The sequence below is a fragment of the Canis lupus genome, chromosome 15 (assembly GCF_011100685.1).
Source record: "Canis lupus familiaris isolate Mischka breed German Shepherd chromosome 15, alternate assembly UU_Cfam_GSD_1.0, whole genome shotgun sequence".
In the NCBI taxonomy this organism is placed as follows: domain Eukaryota; kingdom Metazoa; phylum Chordata; class Mammalia; order Carnivora; family Canidae; genus Canis; species Canis lupus.
Genome location: NC_049236.1, coordinates 16427522 through 16449749, shown reverse-complemented (window position 1 = coordinate 16449749; position 22228 = coordinate 16427522). Strand labels below are relative to the sequence as shown.

General features: G+C 51.4%; 1 protein-coding gene and 2 long non-coding RNA genes across 13 annotated transcripts in view; 1 reads left to right on the top strand and 2 right to left on the bottom strand.

Annotated features, from left to right (window-relative positions):
* ST3GAL3 (ST3 beta-galactoside alpha-2,3-sialyltransferase 3) overlaps nt 1-22228 on the top strand; it is a 197536-nt gene that overhangs the window by 167559 nt on the left and 7749 nt on the right. For all 11 annotated transcript variants that reach the window (XM_038558344.1, XM_038558338.1, XM_038558341.1 and 8 more), the window contains 4 exons: nt 3242-3336; nt 6215-6278; nt 7161-7256; nt 7567-7753. In XM_038558344.1, coding sequence (XP_038414272.1) covers nt 3242-3336; nt 6215-6278; nt 7161-7256; nt 7567-7753 — 442 coding nt within the window. The remainder of the gene's footprint in view (nt 1-3241; nt 3337-6214; nt 6279-7160; nt 7257-7566; nt 7754-22228) is intronic.
* On the bottom strand, nt 1610-6278 carry LOC119868044. Its single transcript, XR_005370315.1, has 2 exons — nt 3836-6278; nt 1610-1817 (listed from the first exon to the last, which is right to left on the bottom strand). It is a non-coding gene; the product is annotated as an uncharacterized LOC119868044 (long non-coding RNA).
* Nucleotides 6312-22228, bottom strand: part of LOC119868047 — a 34081-nt gene continuing 18164 nt past the window's right edge. Inside the window, exons 2-4 of the long non-coding RNA XR_005370316.1 lie at nt 20328-20517; nt 12492-12616; nt 6312-10968 (exon numbers count right to left, since the gene is read on the bottom strand). This is a non-coding gene — a long non-coding RNA (uncharacterized LOC119868047). The remainder of the gene's footprint in view (nt 10969-12491; nt 12617-20327; nt 20518-22228) is intronic.

The window sequence follows — 22228 nt, the reverse complement described above, 5'->3', positions numbered from 1 at the left end:
ATAGTGTTTTAGGTGTGATAATGGCTTTAAGAGGAGTTGTTTAGGTGTGGTTATGGTTTTTAAGGTTGGCCTTATCTTTTAGAAACTAATACTAAAGTATTTCATGGATGAAATGGCAGGATCTCTGGGAGTTTCCAAAATAATACAAAAAGAGAGTAGAGGGAGTACAAGAGAAACAAAATTGACCATGACCACTGATTCTGGATCTGGGTAACACGTCCATCCATGAAGGTTCACTGTTTTCTCTTTTCAACTTTTGTGCATGTTTGAAATCTCCCATAATACAAAGTTTTAAAAATATATCCCCAGGAGGAAAAAAGAATACCCTTTGCACAAAGGTGCACCCAACTAGCAGAAAGAAATGTTAGAGGAGGCTGGCTCCATCTGTCAAAGAATAAAGAAGGTCTACAAAATAAGCAACTGAAACATGAAGACCCAATAAAAGAACAAGGTGAAAATGACAATGTTTAAAACCAGATAATAAAAATAAATAAATGAGTTCTACACTGGAGGCAAAGGTTTTTATTAAGAAATGCTTATCAGACTCCTGTAATGCTTTTTGCCAGGATCTCTCCCACGATTTTTTTTTTTTCTTTTTTTTCTCCTTACTTACTGACTTCATCAGCTCTAGCTGCTATAACGAACTACCATAGGCTGGGCTTCTCAACAACAGAAATGTATTTTCTCACAGTTCTGGAGGCCGAACTCTGAGATCATGGTACCAGTGTGGTGGGGTCCTGATGAGAGTGTCTTCAGGTTCAGATGACTGGCTTCTCCTTGTATCCTCCTATGGTGGAAGGAGAGCTGGTTAGCGCTCTGGCCTCTTCTTATAAGAGCACTAACCCCACTCGTGAAGACTACCGTCATGACCCAGTGACCTCCCAAAGGTCCCTACCAGCAAACACTATCATGTTAGGGATGAAATTACAGCATATGAATTTGAGGGATCACAGGCATTCAACCTGTAACACTAATATTGGAACTTACACTTTTTCTTGGTCCTATTTTCACTTGTGTGTCCTTGTACATTGGATCATTGGGAGTCAACTTGGGTCAGTTACCAGCAGCTTACTGTTTTTGTTGTTTGATCTAGTCTTTGTGTGTTAGGAGAAAGTTGCGTCTATTTGCATAGCAATGTTCTCATTATTATAAAGTGAATGAAGAGTCTACAGAGCTCAGTGCAGATATATACACAAACACAATCCTTTGTGTTTTAGGATTATGAGTATTTTTTACTTACTTGTGTTTTGTGTGCACCCCTTAGTATTCTCCCCCCAAAATGAACACTTACTACAAGCTACGCCAAAAATAAGGTTTTTTTAAAGATTTTATTTATTTATTCATGAAAGACAGAGAGAGAAAGAGAGAGGCAGAAACACAGGCAGAAGGAGAAGCAGGCTCCATGCAGGGAGCCCAATGTAGGACTCAATCCTGGGACTCCAGGATCACACCCTGGGCCGAAGGCAGGTGCCAAACCACTGGGCCACCCAGGGATCCCCAATAAGGAGTTTTTTTAAAGTAAAAATTAACGTAATGAACTTTCTCATCAACTGAAAAACACAGGGAAAGGAGAAGAAAAGGAAAAAAAAAATATGTTGAGAACGTTTGGCCAGATCTTAAGAGATTTTATTAGCATATAACATCCAGTACATATTGGGAAGCAGATAAAATCTTGTCCAGGCCTGGCTGAGAGACTTTGCAAACATTTTTCATCAGCTCAGTCCTGACACAAGAGGAAAGGTTCTTGGTGTGGGCTTATCCAGGGACTGGTTTCCTTTGCTGGTACACCTAAGCTGTGGCCAGCATCCTCAGTGCCTCTGGAAAACATCAAATATATTAATGTACTTAGATTTGTTATACCAGGTATGAGAAACATGCGTGACCCCCGTACACAGAAGGGAAGCGTGCTAACTCCTAAGTCCAAAGGAGGGCTGCTCGGCAGGGAGTGGCCTCTGTGCTATCAGGTATTGACAACTTCTTCCCAGCTGTGAGTGATGGGGGAGGGAGCAGGACTGCAAGTTTTCTGCCTCCTTCAAGTTCCCTTGAAAATCTCTAATAATATTCCTCCTGGGTAGGGTGATTATAATGGTTAGTGGGATGGAAATGAGAAGGGTTTGCTTGAGTCGGAGTACATTCAGAGGGCTCAGTTCTAGGTCCGGGGCTTGGAGGCCATTCTCTTCCCATCTTCAGGTTTTCAGTGGCTGATTCAGGTTGAGTTAGAAATGCAGAGACGGAGCCAAGGCCTAGGCCTCCGTACCTTCCTCCTTGGCCAGCAAGGCCCCAAGCAGGCTCCGCAGAAGAATCAACACACAATAGACAATCAGGTGCTGGCCGTCTTCGGGGCCTCCAGGGTTCCTGAGAAAGGCCTCAAAACCAGGATGCCAGGTTCCATGCGAGGCTCATTGTCCGAGCATCCCTGAAGACCTTTGTGTCTCCTGTTGCTCTCCCCTCCGTCCTCGCTGCCTTCTCTGTCCCTTCTTACTTCCCAAAGCCTGCACCCCGGCTTGCCCATGCCCTGGCTTTCCCCGGAAAAGCGAAACTTTCTTTTCCCTTCTCAACTCAGCATCTCCCTGCAAGATACCCCCTCCCCTTACGCACATACCCCTCCCTCAGCTCCTGAGGAGGGTAGCATTCTCTCATCCTTGTCTCTGGCAGGCTCCTATCTGTGTGAGGCCTCCTCTCAGGCCTGCCTCCCAGCCACAGGATGCTCCGGTTTTTTTCTTCTCTACCAAACATCTGCTCCTGTGGCTGTTCTCCTTCTCACTGTGGCCATGAATTCTCCTTCCTCCTCATGCTGGGTGGCCACCTCCCAGAATTCTCTCCAAAACTCTGTTCCCAGGCACCAGCTTTCTTCGGGTCTCCTTCTCACCTGGCCAGCGTGTTGTCTCCGGGTTCCCAGACTGCAGGCACAGTGTGGGCAGCGGTGGCTGGTGGGTATGTGCCTAGGTCGCCTGCCAGAGAGCTTGCAGTGTGCAACTCCATCCGGGCCAAGTGGGAGCTTGCCTCTCCACCCCTGTAGCTGGCCGCGGAGGAACCGGCCAGACCTGCCCCCTTCAACTCAGGCTCCACTGGACAAGATGGGTCAGATGCCACAGCTTCCCGCAGACCAAGGGTAGGGAGGGCGTGCTGGACTGTGAAGGTGCTCCCAGCAGATCCACTGCCCACACAGATGTACTGAGGAGCCCATCTGAACTCCATCTTGTTGTATTTGGGGATCCTCAACAGCCCTATTTTATTCCAGGTTCTCCAAGCCAGCACCCATGTTCCTGGATGACTCTTTCCGCAAGTGGGCTAGGATTCGGGAGTTTGTGCCGCCTTTTGGGATCAAAGGTCAAGGTAGGTTGGGAACCCTGGCCCACTCTGTATTAACATGTCATCCCTCAGCCTGTGTCCCTGCACTCAGGGCAAGGCTATACCCTCAGAAGTCCCCATGCTGGGGATCCACCCCTCTCCTTCCGTCTTCTGCCTTCCTTTCTTCTAAACTTCAATGGACTGTTTGTTTACTCAGAGCCCACCACTCGGCCAGAGCCAGGCACACAACAGTGGAGTGGACAACACAGTCCTGTGCCTTAAAAAAGCTCCAGTCTAAAAAAAAAGAAAAAAGAAAAAAAAAGCTCCAGTCTAGTAGAGACACAGATACTTAGAGTGCAGGACAGTAAGGGCTCTGACACGGAAAGAGCACAATGAGATCACAGGACAGGATGCCAGGGACATCCGTGCTGGAGTATCCCTGAGAAGACAGAGGCCATCCCCCACAAAGACTCCAGGCTCCTCCATCACCTCCTCCTTACCCCGGTCCCCCCTCCAGTCCTTTCCTACCCTGTCCAAGGCTCACCTGTCCCTTGTGCCCTCAGGACTGTCCCCTTCCATTGCCTTAGGGACCTTGGCCATGCAGCTCCCTCCTGACTGAAGACTTTCTAGCCCCTGACAGTTTGACAGTTCTGTTGTCAAGTTCCTGCATGGTAGGGATTGGGCTTTATGGTCAGACACTGAAGGATCAGATCTCAGTACTACTTCTTTACTAGCTGTGACCTTGGACATGTTCCTTAACCTGCCTGTGCTTTAGTGTCTTCATCAGTTACATGGGGAAAATAATCCCATTGTATTAGGTTGTGGCCAGACTTACATAAGAGCACCGTTGAAGGGGTGATATCATTTGGCCAGGGGACTCAAACATACCTGAATTTGCCACTTAGTGAGTCCACCCCTCCCTGAGAAGAAGACAGTGACCAGCAAAAGGACACTCAAGAACAGGAATTTCAACCTCAGACCCCCAAGGACAAATCTAATGGGTAGAACTCCTTTTTACTGGGCACAGGTGTCTCAGCAGCCTACTCTTTTCCTAAATCCTCACTCTGATCCTGTTAAACTACGAAGGCCTGAGAAGGCTGGTACACAGCCCATTGGCCAGCAAGAGGAGAGCACCTACTAATTCATACTCTTCTGCTAAAGTCCCCTCCTAGGAAACAAAAACCTAAGCCATATCCTCGACTTTGGCCAATTAGTAGCAATATTGCTTTTTTGTTAGAGGTGAAATGGGAGGTGGGAAAAGGAGGGGGTCTGTGGCCCCATCTTGTAAAAAAAAAACCACAGGGTTGTTACTTTTAAGTTGGGAGGCAGTGTTTCTTTATGTGGAATATTTCAGTCATATAAAAAAGAATGAAGACGAAAACCGTGAGCAACCACGTATTGTGTCCCCAGCTTAAGGAATAAAACAGGAGATATAATCAAAGCTCTGTGTGGCCTTTTCTGTTCCCTGCCCCTCCTTCTCAGGAGACCATTGGCCTGGTTGGGGGGTTACTATTCCAAAGCCTGTTTATCTATGTCTGTGACATATTTATATGTCCATTGAAAATAAGGCACTGTTTTTACATGTTTTTACATTTTACAAATAATATTATATGTATACGTATGTATATGTGTGTGTGTTTCAAATTATTATTTTTTTTTTGCTTATGCTTTTCAGGATTATCTGTATTAGTACATGTGGCCCAAGGTCACTTTTTTATTTGTTTTTACTGCTGCGTAGTACTCTGGGTTCCACATTTAATCTGTCTTCCTTTGAACATTTAGCTTGCCTCCAGCATTTTGCTATTATGAACAGCTCCACAGCGAACCTTCTTGCACAAGTTTCCTTAAACAAATGTAGGAACATTCAGATGCTATCTGCCTAGGAGGAGACTTGCAAGATCTTAGTCTGTGCACATCCACATCTCTGCTCAGCGTTACTAAGATGCTCTCCACTATGGTTGCACTGATTTACTTACTTTTACCTCCAGATCTCTATGTATATTATCTTTTTATCTTCCCAATGACTCTGCCGGAATAGGAATTACCATCTTCACTTGAAAGATGGGGAACTAAAACGCAAAGAAAGTACATGATTTATCTAAGGTCACAGAGCTCTGAGGTAGCACAGCTAGGATTTGACTCCAAAGCCAGTATCTTTACATGTTATATTACAATGTTCTCCTTATGCCTGAGTTTGAAAGAGGAGTAAGTCACCATAGGCAAAGCCTGAGGCCAAGAAGTAGGAGGTCTGGCTAGTGGTCACAGGATCTGAGAACACAGAGGTCCTGGGCCCTTGCTGAGGGCTGCCTGAGTGGAGTGCAGGTGGGCAGATCCCAGGCCTCGGGTTGGAGAGCGAAGGAGGCAGAGACAGGTGGGCAAGGCCAAGATTGAAGATGGGCAGTGCTAGAGGGGGAAGTGAGGGGAAGCCGGTATCAGAAAGTGGCAAAGGGGTCTGACTCGGGAGCTGGTGGGCCCACTTGAGCTCTTCATCATCGCTGGCCTCCTCACTCGCTCTCTGGTGTCTCCTCACTGGGGGCACGGAGGCAAGCCGAGCATGGTCTCTGTCCCTGAGCAGGTCTCAGGCCGGGGATCCGTGTCCTGGGGCCTGACCACAAGCCTCGGGAAGCCGGAGGAGGCATCCCAGAAAGGGCTGGGGAGCCCTGGGGGAGAAAGCGCACGTCCATACTGGAGACTGGTTCCAGGCAGAGCCGAGTGCACCTGCCCGTTCCCCTGCCTGCATCTCGTTCCTCAGGGAGAAAGCTGGGCCAGTGGCCCAGCCAAACCTTGTGCCAGAGCTCCCTCTCCCCACCCTCACCTCCACCTCCACCCTACATGGGAGCATGTGCCTCCTGAATGTCATCCGCAAACACTTCATGGGGATGCCCGTGACCCTCTAACAGTAACCTCCCTCCTCTGTCCACAGACAATCTGATCAAAGCCATCTTGTCAGTCACCAAAGAGTACCGCCTGACCCCTGCCTTGGACAGGTGAGCCGCTCCCTACCCACCCTCCCGCCCCTCAGCTGCCTGGCATGCTCAGAGATGCCGAGGCCCTGCCAGCTTAGCCTGGACACGAGCACATTCTCCAGCATGTCCACAGATGTGCACACACAGCACACATGCTGGGGTGGTGAGCAGATCAGTGGGGCCATCCGGTGCTGGCCTGCACCCCCTGGACCGTCAGCACTTGGCAACGTGTTTCAGTCTTCAGTCCTCAGCCAGCAGAGGTCTGAGGGTAAGAAGGGCAGGCCAGGCACTGGGCTGAGATCAGCCCAGCAGTGGGGCTGAAGGACAGGGTGGAGAAGGCAGCTGAGGGGGCAGGGCTTACACGCAGGAGACGGTGACAGCTGAGGAGCCCACCGCCCCTGGGTGCGGAAGCCCCAGGTGGGAGAAGCAAAATAAGTAGGGCTCTCTGGTGGCTAATGGGAGCCTGGGGGCTTCTGAGCTGAATATAAGCCCACCCTTGGGTCCTGGAGCCTCCAGGCCTGTCCTCTCTGCTTCCCTCTCTGGCACAGCCTTCAAATCAGCCCACTTTGCCCTCTTTCTTGAACTCCACTAATCCTTGGGGAGCCTTGAGCCTAGAATGCCATCTTACCAGAGGCCCCTTCCTCACCACCCCAGAACTAACGTCCTTGCCCCTTCCACAGCGACACTTTCCTGGAGAATCTCTGGGACTAGGGCTGTCCGAGAGTCCCAAGTGGCCCAGCTACCGACAGTATGGCTTTGGCCTCAGAATGCTGCCTGAAGCCCATTGGTCTTCCCCCATCCCAGCCTGCATCTGGCCAAAGGCATGAGGTCACGGGCCCAAGGGGTAGGGAGAAGGAGCCCTGGCGGACAGCTCTCCAGGGGTCTCTGCCTCTCTCCCCTCAGCCTCAGCTGCCGCCGCTGCATCATCGTGGGCAACGGAGGTGTCCTAGCCAACAAGTCTCTGGGGTCACGAATTGATGACTATGACATTGTGGTCAGGTGAGCTCCCCAAACAGCAGTGCCTCAGGCACCTGAGGGTCCTGGCCCGAACCCTCGTCCCTGAGTCCACTGAGAACTATCTGTCCATCTGGCTAGTCGGACTGGAGGTCAGCAGAAGCCTAGAGAAGAACCCTGGTCGGAGGGCTCTAGAAAGCTAGGTGGCTCCAGGTGACCTGGTGGCTTCAGGTGACCTGGCTCCCTATTCTCTGCACCTGGGGAATTCTGGGGTCAGAGTGGCTCCCCAGACACAAGCCCACAGACTACACACAGCGAGCCCAGGGCAGGCTCTGACTGGGCCTGCTCTCTGTAGACTGAACTCCGCACCAGTGAAAGGCTTTGAGAAGGACGTGGGCAGCAAAACTACACTGCGCATCACCTACCCTGAGGGCGCCATGCAGCGGCCTGAGCAATATGAACGCGATTCTCTATTTGTCCTCGCTGGCTTCAAGTGGCAGGACTTCAAGTGGTTGAAGTACATCGTCTACAAGGAGAGAGTGGTGAGCTCCCCCTGCACCAGCTCCTTCCCCTCTTGCCCTGTCCTTGCCTGGCTTCCAGGTCAGCCCCTTCCCCTGAACCCCACAAAGAACCAGTAGGAACCTTTCAAAAGAAGCATTAATGACACAAAGCTGAAAGACACTCAAACTCAGACCAAGGGACAGAGAGGCCAGGGGATGCCAGAGGGCACTGGTGTGGACTCCAGGAGCTGCTAAGCTTGATACCTGCCACCTGCCCGGATGCCCAGAGTGCGAGTTCTCTTTCAGCCTTCCCTAGCCAGACCATGGGTCTGCAGCAGCCCCTGCAGGCCCTTCCCTGGCCTCAGGTCCCCCTGGAAGGACCGCTTTTATCTGGCTAGCCCCAGCTTCACTCCTACTCTTCCTCCTCCCCTGCTCTGACCTTGTAGTGTCCCCCACTCTCAGCCCCTTACCCTCTGTAAAGACTCTCTGACTCTAATGTGGGTCCACCCTCATTCCCAGCCCCGGGGAGGAAGGCCTTATCTGGACCCTGGCCCATCCCACAGGGATAACAGACCTCTCTGAGCTTGAGGGGTCCCATTCCCCAGCCCATAAATCCTAGCCTCTCCCCTACTTTTATAATTTTACCGCTGACCTGCCCCGGGATCCCCAGCTGCCACCGAGAAGGGGTTCCACTCCAGGAATGATCAGATTCTGTATTCCTTGTTCTAGGCGGGCAAGGGCCTGGGCCTGTTTTCTCTAGGGACGTTGTGTGGCCAAGTGACCTATGTGACTGCTCCTTGGTAGACCACCCACTGAGTCCCCTCCTGTTCTCTTCTTCTCAGCTCTGGGCCCGCAGGGATACCTGCCAATCTGTCTGGGCCCATCCCCCTCTCCCCTCCACCAGCTGTCACCAGCCACCCCAGGGGAGGGGTCCTGCAGAGTTCAGGCCATTCTTCTTCCAATACCCGAGCCTCCTACTGGAGGAGAATGATGACAGACAGCCTCTGGCGACAGTGAGAAGCTAATTGTTCTTTCTGGAGGTTTGGAGGGGAGTTTGGGGGTGGGAGCAGCTTAACCTGCCTGTGGGGGTCTCAGTGCAATTTGGTTTAAATCCACAGCCCTTTCCCAAGAAATGCCAAGTGCAGGCAGTGTCACGTAGGTAGCAAGCGAGAGAGAAGACAGAAGGCAGGTCGAGAAGTGCAGGTAGGTGGGACAGTGGGGAAGGGGAACCCACCCAGAGCCAAGCTGAACGCGGCAGCCAGGCTCCACCAGGCCCAGCCTGGCTCCCCACAGGGGAGGAAAGGGGTTGGCTTTGGCCAGCTCCAGTTGTAAGAAGGCCCACTGCCCGTGCAAACCAGGGAGAGAATGGGGGCTGGGGGAGCACCCCTCTGTTTTTAGAACCATGGCCTGAATACTAGTGTCCTCAGGGTCCTTCTCTTTGCCTTAAAGGCCACAGAACTGGGACCACAGGTAGACACTTCTCAGGGCAAAAGGGAGGGAATTGGATCTGCCTTGGTGACCTCTGGGGAGTCTGAGGGCTGTTTCCTCCCCCTGGCCTCTTGCCCACCTGCCCGTCCTCTCCTCTGCACACAGACACCTGTCAGAGGAGCTTCTGGAAGGCAGGGCCCTGCTCCCATTGGCTTTTTTTTAAACCCCTCAATGCCCGGTCATCATAAATGATCTGGACTTGGCTCAAACACCAGATCCTGCTTCCTGCTGAGCAGACTGGGATCGAACAGGCAGGCCAAGGGGGTGGGTCAGGACAGCCAGGTGGTTGTCATCACAGGTTCCTTCCAAGAACACCAAGGTCAGTTCACTCAAGGCTCTTAGAGTTCATCCAAGGAAATCAGGAAAGAAGGCAAAAAAGGAGGACAGCCAGGTAGCGTCAGGAGACTCACTGTGCTCCAGCCATTCAGGAAGCAGACAGCAGGGCCTCACTATTCCCAGGAAGACTCCAAGGCGCTCCCACCTGGCCTGGCCTTGGCTGCAGGCTGACTGAAGGTACCAGAGCAGTTGGGATGAGGAAGTGTGGGCTGTGCTCAGGCACACGCTCACGCATGTGGATGTCTGTGTCTCGGCCTGGCCATGCCCGGGGTTGTAGGACCCGCCTTGTGTTAGGGAGAACTCATTCCCAGAGTTCGTAGGGGTGAGTGAGGAGAGAGAGGGGACAGGGAGGACTCCTTTGAAGTTCCACAAGCCTTCCCTGGCCCCCAAGTCAGAGATAGCTCAGGCCTTTAGAGTGAGCTGCCAGAGGAGAGCCAGCGATGCCTCCCCAACCGTAGCCATCTCTGGTGACCCAGGAAGCCTCTCCTTTAGAACCCTTCCCTACCCCAAGACCAGGGCTGATGCTCTGTTTCACTTCTCTGGCATCTGAGACCCAGGTAAATGTGGGGAAGGACCTTCTTCTCTGGTGCCAACCACAGGCTGGTCCTGCTCCTACAGTGATGTTTCCAACCGTGCAGCCTCTTGGCTGCTGGGGAGCTCTCTGTACCTGCCCAGAGGCTCACCTGTAGAATTCCAGCAGGCAGGAGGCAGCTCTGTGTTTGGGAGCCAAGGCCTGGCTGGGCATGGCTGGAAAGGGTACTAGGCCTCACTCACGGCTGCCACCTGCCACTGACTATGTGAACAGTTGCCCACTGGGTGTAACTTTCTGGTACCCACGAGCCTTGATGGGATCTGGAAAGGGGAAAGATGGGAAAGGAAGACCGAACAACCCAAAAGACAGCTGGTGCTAAATCCAGCCATACTTTCTTCATCCATATGGAGGCTCTTGTCACCATTTGTGGCCATTTGGTTCCCCGATCACTGGACAACTGCTCAGCTCAGATAACTCCAAACAAGTTACCCAAAGGCTCGTTGTCTCCCAGCCCCCAGGAGCCCTGTGCTAGGCAGCAAGCTTGGGGGAGTTCCCAGCAGGCCATGTGTGCTGGGGGCAGCTCAGAGGAGCACCAGTGGACTGCCAAGGTTGGGGGTGGAGGTGTATGGAAGTCCATGGTGGGCCAGGGCAGCCTCCAGTTCTCGTGGAATCCTCAGAGGCACATCCCGCTTCATATCGCCACGCACGCACTCATTTGCCGGGCATCAGTGAGGTGTCCCAGGTGCTGGCACTGTGCTGCTCTTGACTCATTCCTGTCCCCAAGTGTCTCACAGTCTAGTGGCAGTGATGGTCCCGAAACTAGAGCTATAATGCAGCGTGGTAGGTGCTGTGGCTGAGCATCCTCCTCCTGGTGTTTGCTGAAGGCTGAAGACGCTCCATCCTGGAGAGGACGGGACACGTGAGAGACAGGGCTTCCCATGCAGCCACTCAGGCCCCGTTCCTCCCACCTCTGCCAGCCTCCCCTCCCCATGCCCCAGGATGCCTGGTAACTCAGAAGGGAGCAGCCTTCCTAGACCTCTTAGCTACCTCCTCCTCTTCCTCCTCCTCCTCCCACCTCGTCCTCACTATGGAAACTGGGAGGCTGGCCTCGCTGCAGGGCCCCTGACTGGCTGTCAGTTCTATGAGGCCCTGAGATGTGGCCTGGGCTGGGGGACAGGAGAAGACGGGCTGCAGTGGGCAGCCCCTGGACAACCTTGACACAGGCCTGACCTCCCAGTGGTAGCTCAAGGCCTTTGGGAAGGAGGGAGGGGCATAAGGCCGCCGGGACTCCGCATTCAAGCGCGAGCGCACTGGGCCCCACCTTTGGGAAGACAACATGGTTTGGGGGGGGAAAGCAGATCAGGCCTTGGAATCATGTGGATTTGGGTTTATATTTTTAAAGATTTTATTTACTTATTCATGAGAAAGACAGAGGGAGAGAGATCGAGACATAGGCAGAGGGAGAAGCAGGCTCCATGCTGGAAGCCCGATGTAGGACTCGATTCCCAGACTCTGGGATCACACCCTGAGCCAAAGGCAGATGCTTAACCACTGAGCCACCTGGGCGTCCCTGGACTTGGGTTTAAATGGAGGCGGTCACTTGCTGGCTGAGTTACCTTGGGCAAATTACCCAAGCCCCTTAGATTTAGTCTCGTTCGTTTTACACATCATTCGGGGTTGTTTTAAAAATTAAAGCACGTGCTATATACAAGCACCTGGTGTGGTAAGTGCTGTCGGTGGCAATGACTAATGCTGTTTATTATTTTATGATTACTGTTGTAATTGGTGGTGGTGCTGTTAGAACAGCCCAGTTGCACTAGGCAATGAAGGATCGTCTGTCTACGCAGTAGGGTTTGACCCAGAAGGTGACCTAAAGCAGGAATCAGAGGCTAGGCCCAGAGGAAGGAGACTTGAGGCCTCCTGAGAAAAACAGCAGGGGTGGGCTAACAGCCCTGGGAGTCCCCAGGACACACAGGGCCACCAGGTCTTGTATGTGAGGCCTTATTGAAGATTTTATTTATTCATGAGAGACACACAGAGAGAGAGGCAGAGACACAGGCAGAGGGAGAAGCAGGCTTCCTGCAGGGAGCCCGATGGGGGACTCGATCCAGAACCCTAGGATCACGCCCTGAGCTGAAGGCAGACGCTCAACCCTGAGCCATCCAGATGCCCCAGCACCTTACCAGCATCTGGATGCTGCTCGCCAGCCTGTGTCCTGTCCCTGGCCATTGCTCCTCTCAGAACCTACGCACCATGGTCTGCAGTTCTGCGTGACGCCCTCTCCTCCACCCCTGTTCTAAGCAGAAGTCTCACACCCCGCTCCCCAGGGAAGATCCAGGTCGGCAGCAGTCAGCAGCCCTGGCCTTCCCAGGCTCCCGCCTCCCGACTTGGCTGCAGCCCCGTCCATCCCGCTTCCGTCCTCACCGTCCTCCATGTGCCTCCCGCCCAAGCTCGCTCTTCTCTCAGGCTGCAGACACCATCTTCTCCTGCCTCCGACCTCTTCCTGGATCCTCCTCTCATGGATGTGATTTCGGTCAGGTCTCTCTCGCCTTACAAACGGAAGCCCTCTTTATTTTGTGTTCCTCCCTCTCCTTCCCTCCTTCTCCAGGTGTCTGGAAAGAGTGATCACCTGTCCCTGACGCATCTCCCCATCTTTCCCTTCTTTTCTCTTGATTCCGAGTCCAGCGGGCCCAACCTCTTCCTCTCTCTCGGGAACACCTTGTTGGCCGACCCCAGGGAGCACTGAACCGGGCTCAGCGCTGCGTTGCGGGGACAGCCCGTGGTCTTCTGAGCTCCTGCCTAAACACCCAGGCGGCCGTGCTTGACTCCCCCTCTCCTTCACCCTCCGTATTCATCCAGTCTCCAAATCTGGGATTCTCACCTTTAAAAATGCCTCGCGTTCACTGTGTCAGCAGCTTCCTAGTCCCCCGCCCGCAGTCCATGCTCCACCTCTGTATCCAAAAGAATCCTCCCCAGGGGTGTCCATCTGGTTGGTTCCTTCTGCCTAACGCTTCCCACTGCCTACATGTCTCACGCCCACAGCGTGGGCCTCACCTGGAAACGTGTCAGAAATGCATTTGGGCTCCACCTTTGGCCTCATGAAAAAGTCTGGGGCCGGCCCAACGGCCTGTTGTAATGATCCCCCCGGGAGGTCTGGACACAGGCTCAGCTGTGGTAAAACCAGGCTCCGCGACCCAGACCCTGCTAACCCCAGCCCCTTCCTTGTCCTCGCCCCCTCTTTCTTGCACCCAACATACACCCTCCGCTCTGACTGTGGCGGAATAGGTATCCTGTTTCCCGCCCCCACACCAGAACACTCCTCCCTCGGTCCTACACAAGGGTTTACGTCCCTCTCAGCTCTTACAAGGCCCTGGCGGACAGGGACAGTGGCGTTTGTCTCTCTAGGCCTATCACCTCCAGCAGCGTCTTTGACAAAAGTCAGCCACCCACAAACGAATAAATACGTGTGGAAACTGAGGCCCAGAGTAGGGCAGGAAGCTCTGGTAGAGCCAGGATTCCAACCCAGGTCTTCCAGCCCCTCAGTCAGGGCTCTTTCCTCTCAGCCGGGCTGCCTCCCTCTTTCATGGCCCTGGGAGGCCGTTCTTTTAGATCCAGACCCCGGCTCTCCTCTTGCCTCCCCTGGGCGTCTTTTCCCTCAGCCACGTTTGATCTTCCTTCTGCGGGTCAAGATCACTGTCCTCGATGAAGAGGTGAGAACCGCCCCGTCTCCCTGGCGCCCTGCCTCTTGGAGTTGTCCATTAGCCTCACGAAGCTATTTCTGTTCGCCGCTTTTTCCAAATACAGCGTTCAAAAAGGTTTTCTGACCCTCTCCTCATAGCGCACATCAAGGTAAATCCCAAATGAGCTAAAAAGTAAAAATATTCCCAAAAAAATACGACCAAAGGGAACTTTAAAGTGAGTAGAACAGAAATCAGATCCCTGGAGGGAAAAGAACTTTCAAGGGATAGGCGTGCTAGGAGAACTCAGATTAATAATATATGAAAATTTATACTGAATTGACAACAACGAAAAGACGGGAGATAGCACAAAACCTTGAAAAGTGTGTTTGGGAAAGACGACAGACCACTGGTTATTGTTACAGAAGTTGACAAGAAAGCCAGTAGGACCCGAGCAGAGAGAAGGACAGGAGACCGAACAGATCACACAGGAAGAACTACAACTGGGAACAACACAAATATACTCAACTTTGCAGCAGAGAAAATTCGTGTGAAGGCAACAGGATGCCTTTATCAACCTGCCACATCTTTAAAGAATGTGTTTAAAATCATAATATGTGGGATCCCTGGGTGGCTCAGTGGTTGAGTGTCTGCCTTCGACTCAGGGCATGATCCCGGGGTCCTGGGATCAAGTCCCGCATCAGGCTTCCTGCGTGGAGCCTGCTTCTCCCTCTGCATGTGTCTCTGCCTCTCTCAGTGTGTCTCATGAATAAATAAAATCTTTTTAAAAAGATTAAAATCATAATACGTGATTCTGGCAAGAGGGCAGTGACAGGTGCTCTCAGAGGCTACTAGTCACAGTGTAAATGGGGACAAGATTTTTGGCAAGGAAATGACATTTGGCACCAACACCAAAGGAAGGACAAATCTGCACACAAAGATTATTATTATGGTGTTATTTATAATGGCCAAACCCAAATATCACCTGAGGGGTTTATCGTGCAAAGTATAGTTCAGTGACACGAAGGAGTGTGAAGCAGCAGTGCGGCGACCCCACAGCCGGGGTGGGCGCTTGGGCCAGCTGCTGTCACAGCCACATACCACCCATCCCCCGGCCCGTGCTCTTCCGGCGTGAGCCACGTCCGCAAGGCAGCGCTGGATTCTGCGTTGGGCACGGATGGTTCCTCTGCCTCAGCCCACATCTCTGAGTTTCCTCCTCTGTACACTGGGGATTCGAAAAGCTTCCCTGAGTGGCTCCCTGTCACACTGCCCTCAGGAGGGAGCGAGACAGTGCACATGGCAACACTGGGCACACCGTGCTCCTCCTGCGATGACGATCACCGCAGTGAGAGTCAGCCAGGCCAGGGCCCAGGGATGAGTGTGTCAGGGAGGGCAAGAGGGCCTGGGCACAGGGCAAGTGCCACCTGGCCGGAAAAGGTCCCGCCACTCCCATTCCTTCTTGGTGTCCAGGACACTTAAATATAACTCAGGACCCTACCCAGCTGCCTGCCCCGGCCTCTTGTAGGTGCTAGATGAAGTTTGGGGCACAGAGAGGAGCACTGGTAACCAGTGTGGTATATTTGGTGAATTAAAAATAATCCAGTGTGACTGGCATGAGTGCAGTAGTGCCCTTAGACCTGGCCGAGAGGGCGCCTGGCTCTCCTCTAGCCACATTGTTTGCTCTGGTGTGAAAAAGAATATGCAGGCAAGAGGGAGATGCCCACGTGGGCCCATCCCCACTGGGTAGACTGTCACCAGCTCCTAGAGACCTCAGGATTTCTTGTGTTAGCGGTGGTGCCAAGTCCACTTCCATCCTCCTGAAGACACTGTATACCTCGCCGCGTAGACCAAGGAGGGCTGTTTGCAGAGGCTGGGAGCAAAAGGTAGATGTGCGGGCTGGGGAGTCCACTCACATGTGCACAATACTTCTCATGGTGTAGGGTGGGAGCTGGAGTGGGGAGGGAAGGGAGGCAGGCTGGGGCTGGCTCTCCTGACACCACCCCAGCCTGGCACAGATCTGCAGGAGTCCGGGTTCTAAATTCAAACCTGGGTTTCCAGGTGGTTTTTCAAGGGAGAATAGAATATATCTTATTGAACAGCTTGAGGTCTTGATCTGTAACTTTCAAATATTTAGGATCTAAAATTCAGAAGTGTGGTATGTGGGCTTCCGTTTGTAATTTTGTCTCTGGCTCACAAGCATTGGGGGTGGCTTGTGTGGATGTAGGGGCGAGGGTTGCAGGTGAGGCTGGGTAGACAGGGGACAGACGGTAAAGGGTCTGGTAAGGGGTCCCTAGTAAAGGGTCACATCAAGGAGCTTGGACTTCATCCTGTGGTAGAAATCATAGCAAAGGCCAGCGAGCTGACTTGTTGCCAAACATTCCATGCAGGACTTACATGTCATAGCACAAAACCACTATGCAGGAGGAACTATTCTTATTTTCCTTATTTTTTTAAAGGGATAAGTTCACTTTTATTTATTTACTTATTTTAAAGATTTTATTTATTCATTTGAGAGAGAGAGCACAAGCAGGAGGAGCAGAGGGAGCTGGATCTCAGGACCTCAGGATCATGACCTGAGCCAAAGGCAGATAGATGCTTAACCAACTGAGCCACCCATTTTCCTTATTTTGTAGATGAGGATAAGGTGACATACAAGGGGCAAATAACGTGGTTGGGACACAGAGTTGGTAGTTAGGGTGTCAGGGCTCAAAGACAGACCTATGGAATCATGGAGGCAACCCAGGCCGCCAGCCAGGGTAGGCGGGCAGAGAGCTTAAAGGTGGGAGGCATATGGTTGTGTGATGGATCTGCCCAGAAGCCAAAGGTTTGGTAGTTACTTAGTTCCTGGGGATGAGGGAGAGGGGAAGGGTCAAGGGAGATGGAGGACTCACGCCTGGGCTGTTGGGGAAGAATGATGGTGGTGGATCCTTCCGGAAAATAGATTGGATAAGAAAACAATCCTCCTGGGCCTTGGTTTCTTTAGCAGGAGACCGGACCAGATGCTGTTCAATGTCTCTTTTTGTGTGATTGAAATCTGTGCTTTGAGGGTTGTTGGTTGTCCGAGATATTAAAGAATATATTTATATATAACAGGCACTCAGGTATTTGGTTGATCCAGGGTACTCATTAGCTCTGAAATATTTGCAACTATAAATAGCCTTCTTTTTGAGCTCTTTTTTTTTTTTTTGTTTTTTTTGTAAGAAAGGGAGGGGGAAGGGCAGAGGGAATGAGAGAGAGAGAATCTTAGGCAGATCCCACAAGCCTAGTTTGGAGCCCAATGCAGGGCTCGATCTCACGACCCTGAGTTCATGACCTGATCCAAAATCAAGAGCTGGGGATCCCTGGGTGGCGCAGCGGTTTAGCGCCTGCCTTTGGCCCAGGGCGCAATCCTGGAGACCCGGGATCGAATCCCACGTCGGGCTCCCGGTGCATGGAGCCTGCTTCTCCCTCTGCCTGTGTCTCTGCCTCTCTCTCTCTGTGTGTGTGACTATCATAAAAAAAAAAAAAAAAAAAAAAATTCAAAATCAAGAGCTGGACACTGGGGCACCTTGGGTGGTTCAGTCAGTTGAGAATCTGCCTTCAGCCCAGGTCATGATCCCAGGGTCCTGGGATGGAGCCCCGCATTGGGCACTCTGCTATGCAGGGAGCCTGCTTCTCCCTCTCCCTCTGCCTGCCACTCCCCCTGCTTGTGCCCACTCTGTCAAATAAATAAATTAAAAAAAAAAAAAAAGAGGTGAACACTTAACGGCGGACTGAGCCTCCCAGGTGCCCCTTGAGCTCTTCATTTTGCTTATATGGTTCTGTTAGTGTGTCACCGTGTCCTTCCATTTTATGTGCCATGCACATGAATGTTTTTGGATATGTCTCCTTTGTATATATCTTAAATAAGTATAGCAGATATTTTAAACCTCTCTCTGGCTCTTTCTCGCATTATAATAACCCTAACCCTACCATATATTGAGGTATTTGGATACAACCCTGTCTTTTCCACTGCATTTCAGATTCCTTTTTTTTTTTTTTTTTTTTTTTTTTTTGCATTTCAGATTCCTGTTGGCTTAGGAAAACAAAAACAAAAACCAGACCTACACTCTTAATTACCCTGCCAAGCTGTCTCAGTCGGCTGTGGAAAGCCACTGAACATTTTAGTCCTGAGAGTGTGCAGATCTGATTTGCACAGGAAAGTGAAGGAATTGGAAGGGGAGTTGGGAGGCCTGGTGGCTGTTGGGGTGACCCCCAGGGAGAGGTGGTGGCCTGTCCCAAGGCTGCAGCAGCAGGGAGCAGGAGGGAGCTCGCCTGCCCTGCTCTGGTCCACAGAAAGCCAGCCCACAGTGAGCCCCTCTACTCCCAGACCTCTCACCTCCTCTGTGAGGGGAGGAGACCCTGCAAAGGCAAACAGCAGGGGCTCGGCTGGGGAGGCACTTTCTTCCCAGAAGCTTTCCCCACTGCTTTTGGCTGTTCTGAAGAGCAGGGCACACTGATGAGCTGGGTCCAGACTTGACTGAGGCAGGGACATTCCTGGAGGGGGAGGGACTAGACAAGGAATGCAGCCCACAGCTGGCCTTGGGGAAAGGTTTGACCATTCTGGGGCCAGTGTCATGGGCTGGCTCTTTGGGCCTCTGGGTTGTGTCCTGTGGGGCAAGGAAATGAGCCGTGAGAGGCCCCAGGGCCAAATTGGGGTAGGCCCTCTGGGACAGGGCTGTGTTCTGGTGGCGGGCTTGGCAGTGTCACCCAGCCGGGGACGGCTCCAGCACCCACTGCCCTCCTGCAAGGAACCACAGGGCAAAGCATCCCCCCATCCATTTGAACGCCTGTGTCTGTGCGCTGCCTGTGTGGCATCCAGCACTGCTGACCACACCCTCTACTTCACTCTCCACTTCTGTGACCCTGGTTCACAGTCCTAGGAGATCAGACTTAGGGGGCCCGTGCTGTGTGCTGACGGGCCGGGCCTCTGGGATAGCCCTCCCAGCCCTCTGCCAGTGGGTCCTGTCATCCCCGTTACGCACGAGGAAGTTGAGGCTTAAAGAGATTACTCCTCTGCCCCAGGTCACACACGTGTAGAATCAGGACGTGAACCTCAGTTTTGTGGACTCCAGGGCTCCGCTCCTCTACCGCATTCCCCATCTCTCCCCTGGTTCCTGCCAGTCCCCCCACCTCCACCCCGGGCACCGCTGCTTCCACCTGCCCCATCAGTAGAGCTGGTTACAGGGTTCTCTTCCCTTCTTACCCAATACCGAGATTCTTTTTTTTTTTCCCCTTTCCAAGGGTTTTTTTTTTTTTTTCTTTTAGATTTTGTTTATTCATGAGAGACACAGAGAGAGGCAGAGACATAGGCAGAGGGAGAAGCGGGCTCCCATTGGGGAGCCCAATGTGGGACTCAATCCCAGGACCTGGGATCATGACCTGAGCCAAAGGCAGATGCTCAACCACTGAGCCGTCCTCCTTATTAAATAAGTCTTTACTTAAATTCAGTTAGTTAACATACAGTGTCTATTTAGTTTCCAGTGTAGAATTTAGTGGTGCAGCGCTTCCCTATAACACCTGGTGCTCATCACAAGTGCCCTCCTTAAGCCCCATCACCTAGTTCGCCCATCCTGATAGCAGAGATTCTTTTTTTTTTAAGATTTTATTTGTTTATTCATGAGAGGCGGGGGCGGGGGGGGGGGGCGGCGGGCAGAGACACAGGCAGAGGGAGAAGCAGGCTCCATGCAGGGAGCCTGACATGGGACTCGATCCCGGATCTCCAGGATCAGGCCCTGGGCTGAAGGCGGCGCTAAACCGCTAGGCCATCGGGGCTGCCCCGATAGCAGAGATTCTTAATCAGAAGTCAGCAGAGCCCTTGGCTTCGGGGATCCTGCAACCCTCCGCAGTGGTATGCAAAATATCATGTGTAGGGTCTTCTGAGAAGAGAAGCCATAGCTTTTATTTTAGGAGCTAGGCTGGGGTTTTGTTGGTACTTGATATTTTTATGGCTGGGGAAATCCCGAAATGCCCCAAATCATATTTTGGTCTTACTCCTCCTTTCCCTGAAATTCCTGAGGAGGCTCTGCCTCAGGACAGTGACAGATGGGAAGAATAAAATAGAGCCACGGAATTGTTCAGTGTGCCAGTTCCCAGCGCTCTTGTACAGGGCTCTCTGGGACTCGAGACCCAAGCACAGGGCTCCTTTCCCCGGAGGCCGGGAGCAGAGGCTGGGCCCATGCTGCGTGGAAGCAGGGAGTTAAAAAGAGGGGTGTGTGTGTTGGGGGGCATGTGTGGGTGTGAGAGAGAACGACTTCTTGCCTTATCCCAGTAAATGTGACACACGCGGTACCCTCGTACCTAAGTGGCCAGATCAGCTGCTTCTCCTCCCCACTGAACCTTTGTCAGAATCTCACAGAGGGTTTGAGCTAATAAGCCAATTTCCAACAGTTTCGCATAGTGGTCACATACGGGACTTCAGACGTTGTTTCAGAGAGGACATCTCGTGTCATGGAGAGAACCAGATTCTGAGGTTGGACCAGCCAGATTCTCCCCTCGCCTCTCTGATCCCCAGGGCCCTCTGTGAAATGGGATATGGGGCACCTACCAGGTGACCCCAACTCACCTCAGAGCTGCTGGAGGGCAGAGGGGAGGTCCCATTCATCCTTAACCCCAGGCCCTAGAATTCCTAAGGCAGGAACAGTAGTGACGGTGGTCCATTGACCATCTTGGAATCATGGCACTCAAGTTTGATTATTGGCCCAGCCACTTGCATGACCTTGATTGAGCATGTTGCTTCATCTTAGAGTCTGTACCTATGAAGTGGTTGAAAGTGGAGGACATAGAAATCAAGTAATGTTTCTGAAAACTAGCCGGGAGCCTTGCACACCCTTAGCAGTGCCCCTCCGCCTTCTGCTCTTCAGGTGTGGGGGGCAGGCATGGGCAGGAACCCCAGGTGGGGAACTGTTGAGGCCTGCCAGGCTCCGCAGAAGGGATAGGGGCCTGGCACAGGCTGGCACCTGCATTCCTTTCAGTCCACACCTGGCCTTCTCAGGAGGGGCTCCTCCCGAGGTCTGCATAAGATCTCGGCCATCCCCGCCCTTCCCTTTCCTACTGGGTCCTATTGTCCCTGCCTTAGGGCCTGTGGAATTCTAAGAAAAGGAATCGAAAAAAGCAGATGACCAGTAAGCCAGGGTGGGCTGGAGAGACCAAAAATCCAATGTGGATTCCCGGGTTTCTGGTTTGGAAGATGGGGAGGATAGTAGAAGAGAAAGGACAAATAGTAAAAGAGAGAGAAGAGCATATAGATAGTAGAAGAGGGACAGAGCAGATCTGGGGAAACCAGAAACCATGTCCATGTCTAGCAACAGCAGATGGTTAACTAAGCTATGATATATCCTGGTGACACGGTTCTTAGAAAACATTTTTTAATTAAAATAAATAAATAAATACAAATTAAAAAAAATTTTTTTGGTTAAGATTTTCTTTATTTATTCCTGAGAGACACACAGAGAGAGGCAGAGACATAGGCAGAGGAGAAGCAGGCTCCATGCAGGGAGCCCGATGTGGGACTCGATCCCGGGACTCCAGGATCAGGCCCTGGGCAGAAGGCAGGTGCTCAACTGCTGAGCCACCCAGGTGTTCAAGAAAACATACTTTTGATATCTAACATTCAGTTATATAGATTTGTTATTTAACCAAACCTCTGCTGTATACTTCTGGGGTATTTTCTGGTTTGAATTTCACTTTTATAAAGAACACTGGGATAAACAGCTTTTTTACAAAGGTCTTCACCATTCTGGTTACTTTTAGAAGAGAAATGTTGCAGTCGTCAGGTATAAAAGAAGCCGTGATGCTGTTGATACATAACGTCAGATTGCTTTTTAGAAAGGCTCTACCAATTTTACTCCTGTAGCAGTACAGGGAACTCCACCTGGGTGTACTTCCCACCACAAGCACCAAGATCCGGTCACGGAGACACATACATACACATACACGTATTTTAGAGGATAAATAGCATCTTATTTTTATTTGCATCTCTGTCACTATTGAGTTTTTTTATGCTTATTAAAACCTTATTTTATGTTCTCCTATTTTTACGGTGTCTCATTAACTTTCATGAATTTTTAAAATATGTAGTTATTATTTGTGACAAAATGTTTCTCACTTTTTTGTTTCCCCTCTTAGTCTTACTTATTTTAGATATACCAAAGCCCTTAAAAATGTTTACCAAGTCAGAATCTTTTAAAAATTTATTTCTCACATTGTATTAACATGTAGAAAGTTCAGTGATAAAATATATACCTCAGGTTTCTTTTAGTTTTGCTTTTTCAGCATTTAGTTAGTTATTTTGTGGACGGTACGAGGAAAGGAGGTAAAAGGATCTTCTTTTCTAAAAAGCAAATTTTCAAATATCACTTGCTGAGAAAATCATCTTGTACCCACTGACAGTGAATCTTCCTTTAGCATAACCATATATATATATATATATCTCATAACTATATATATATCTATATATATAGGTAT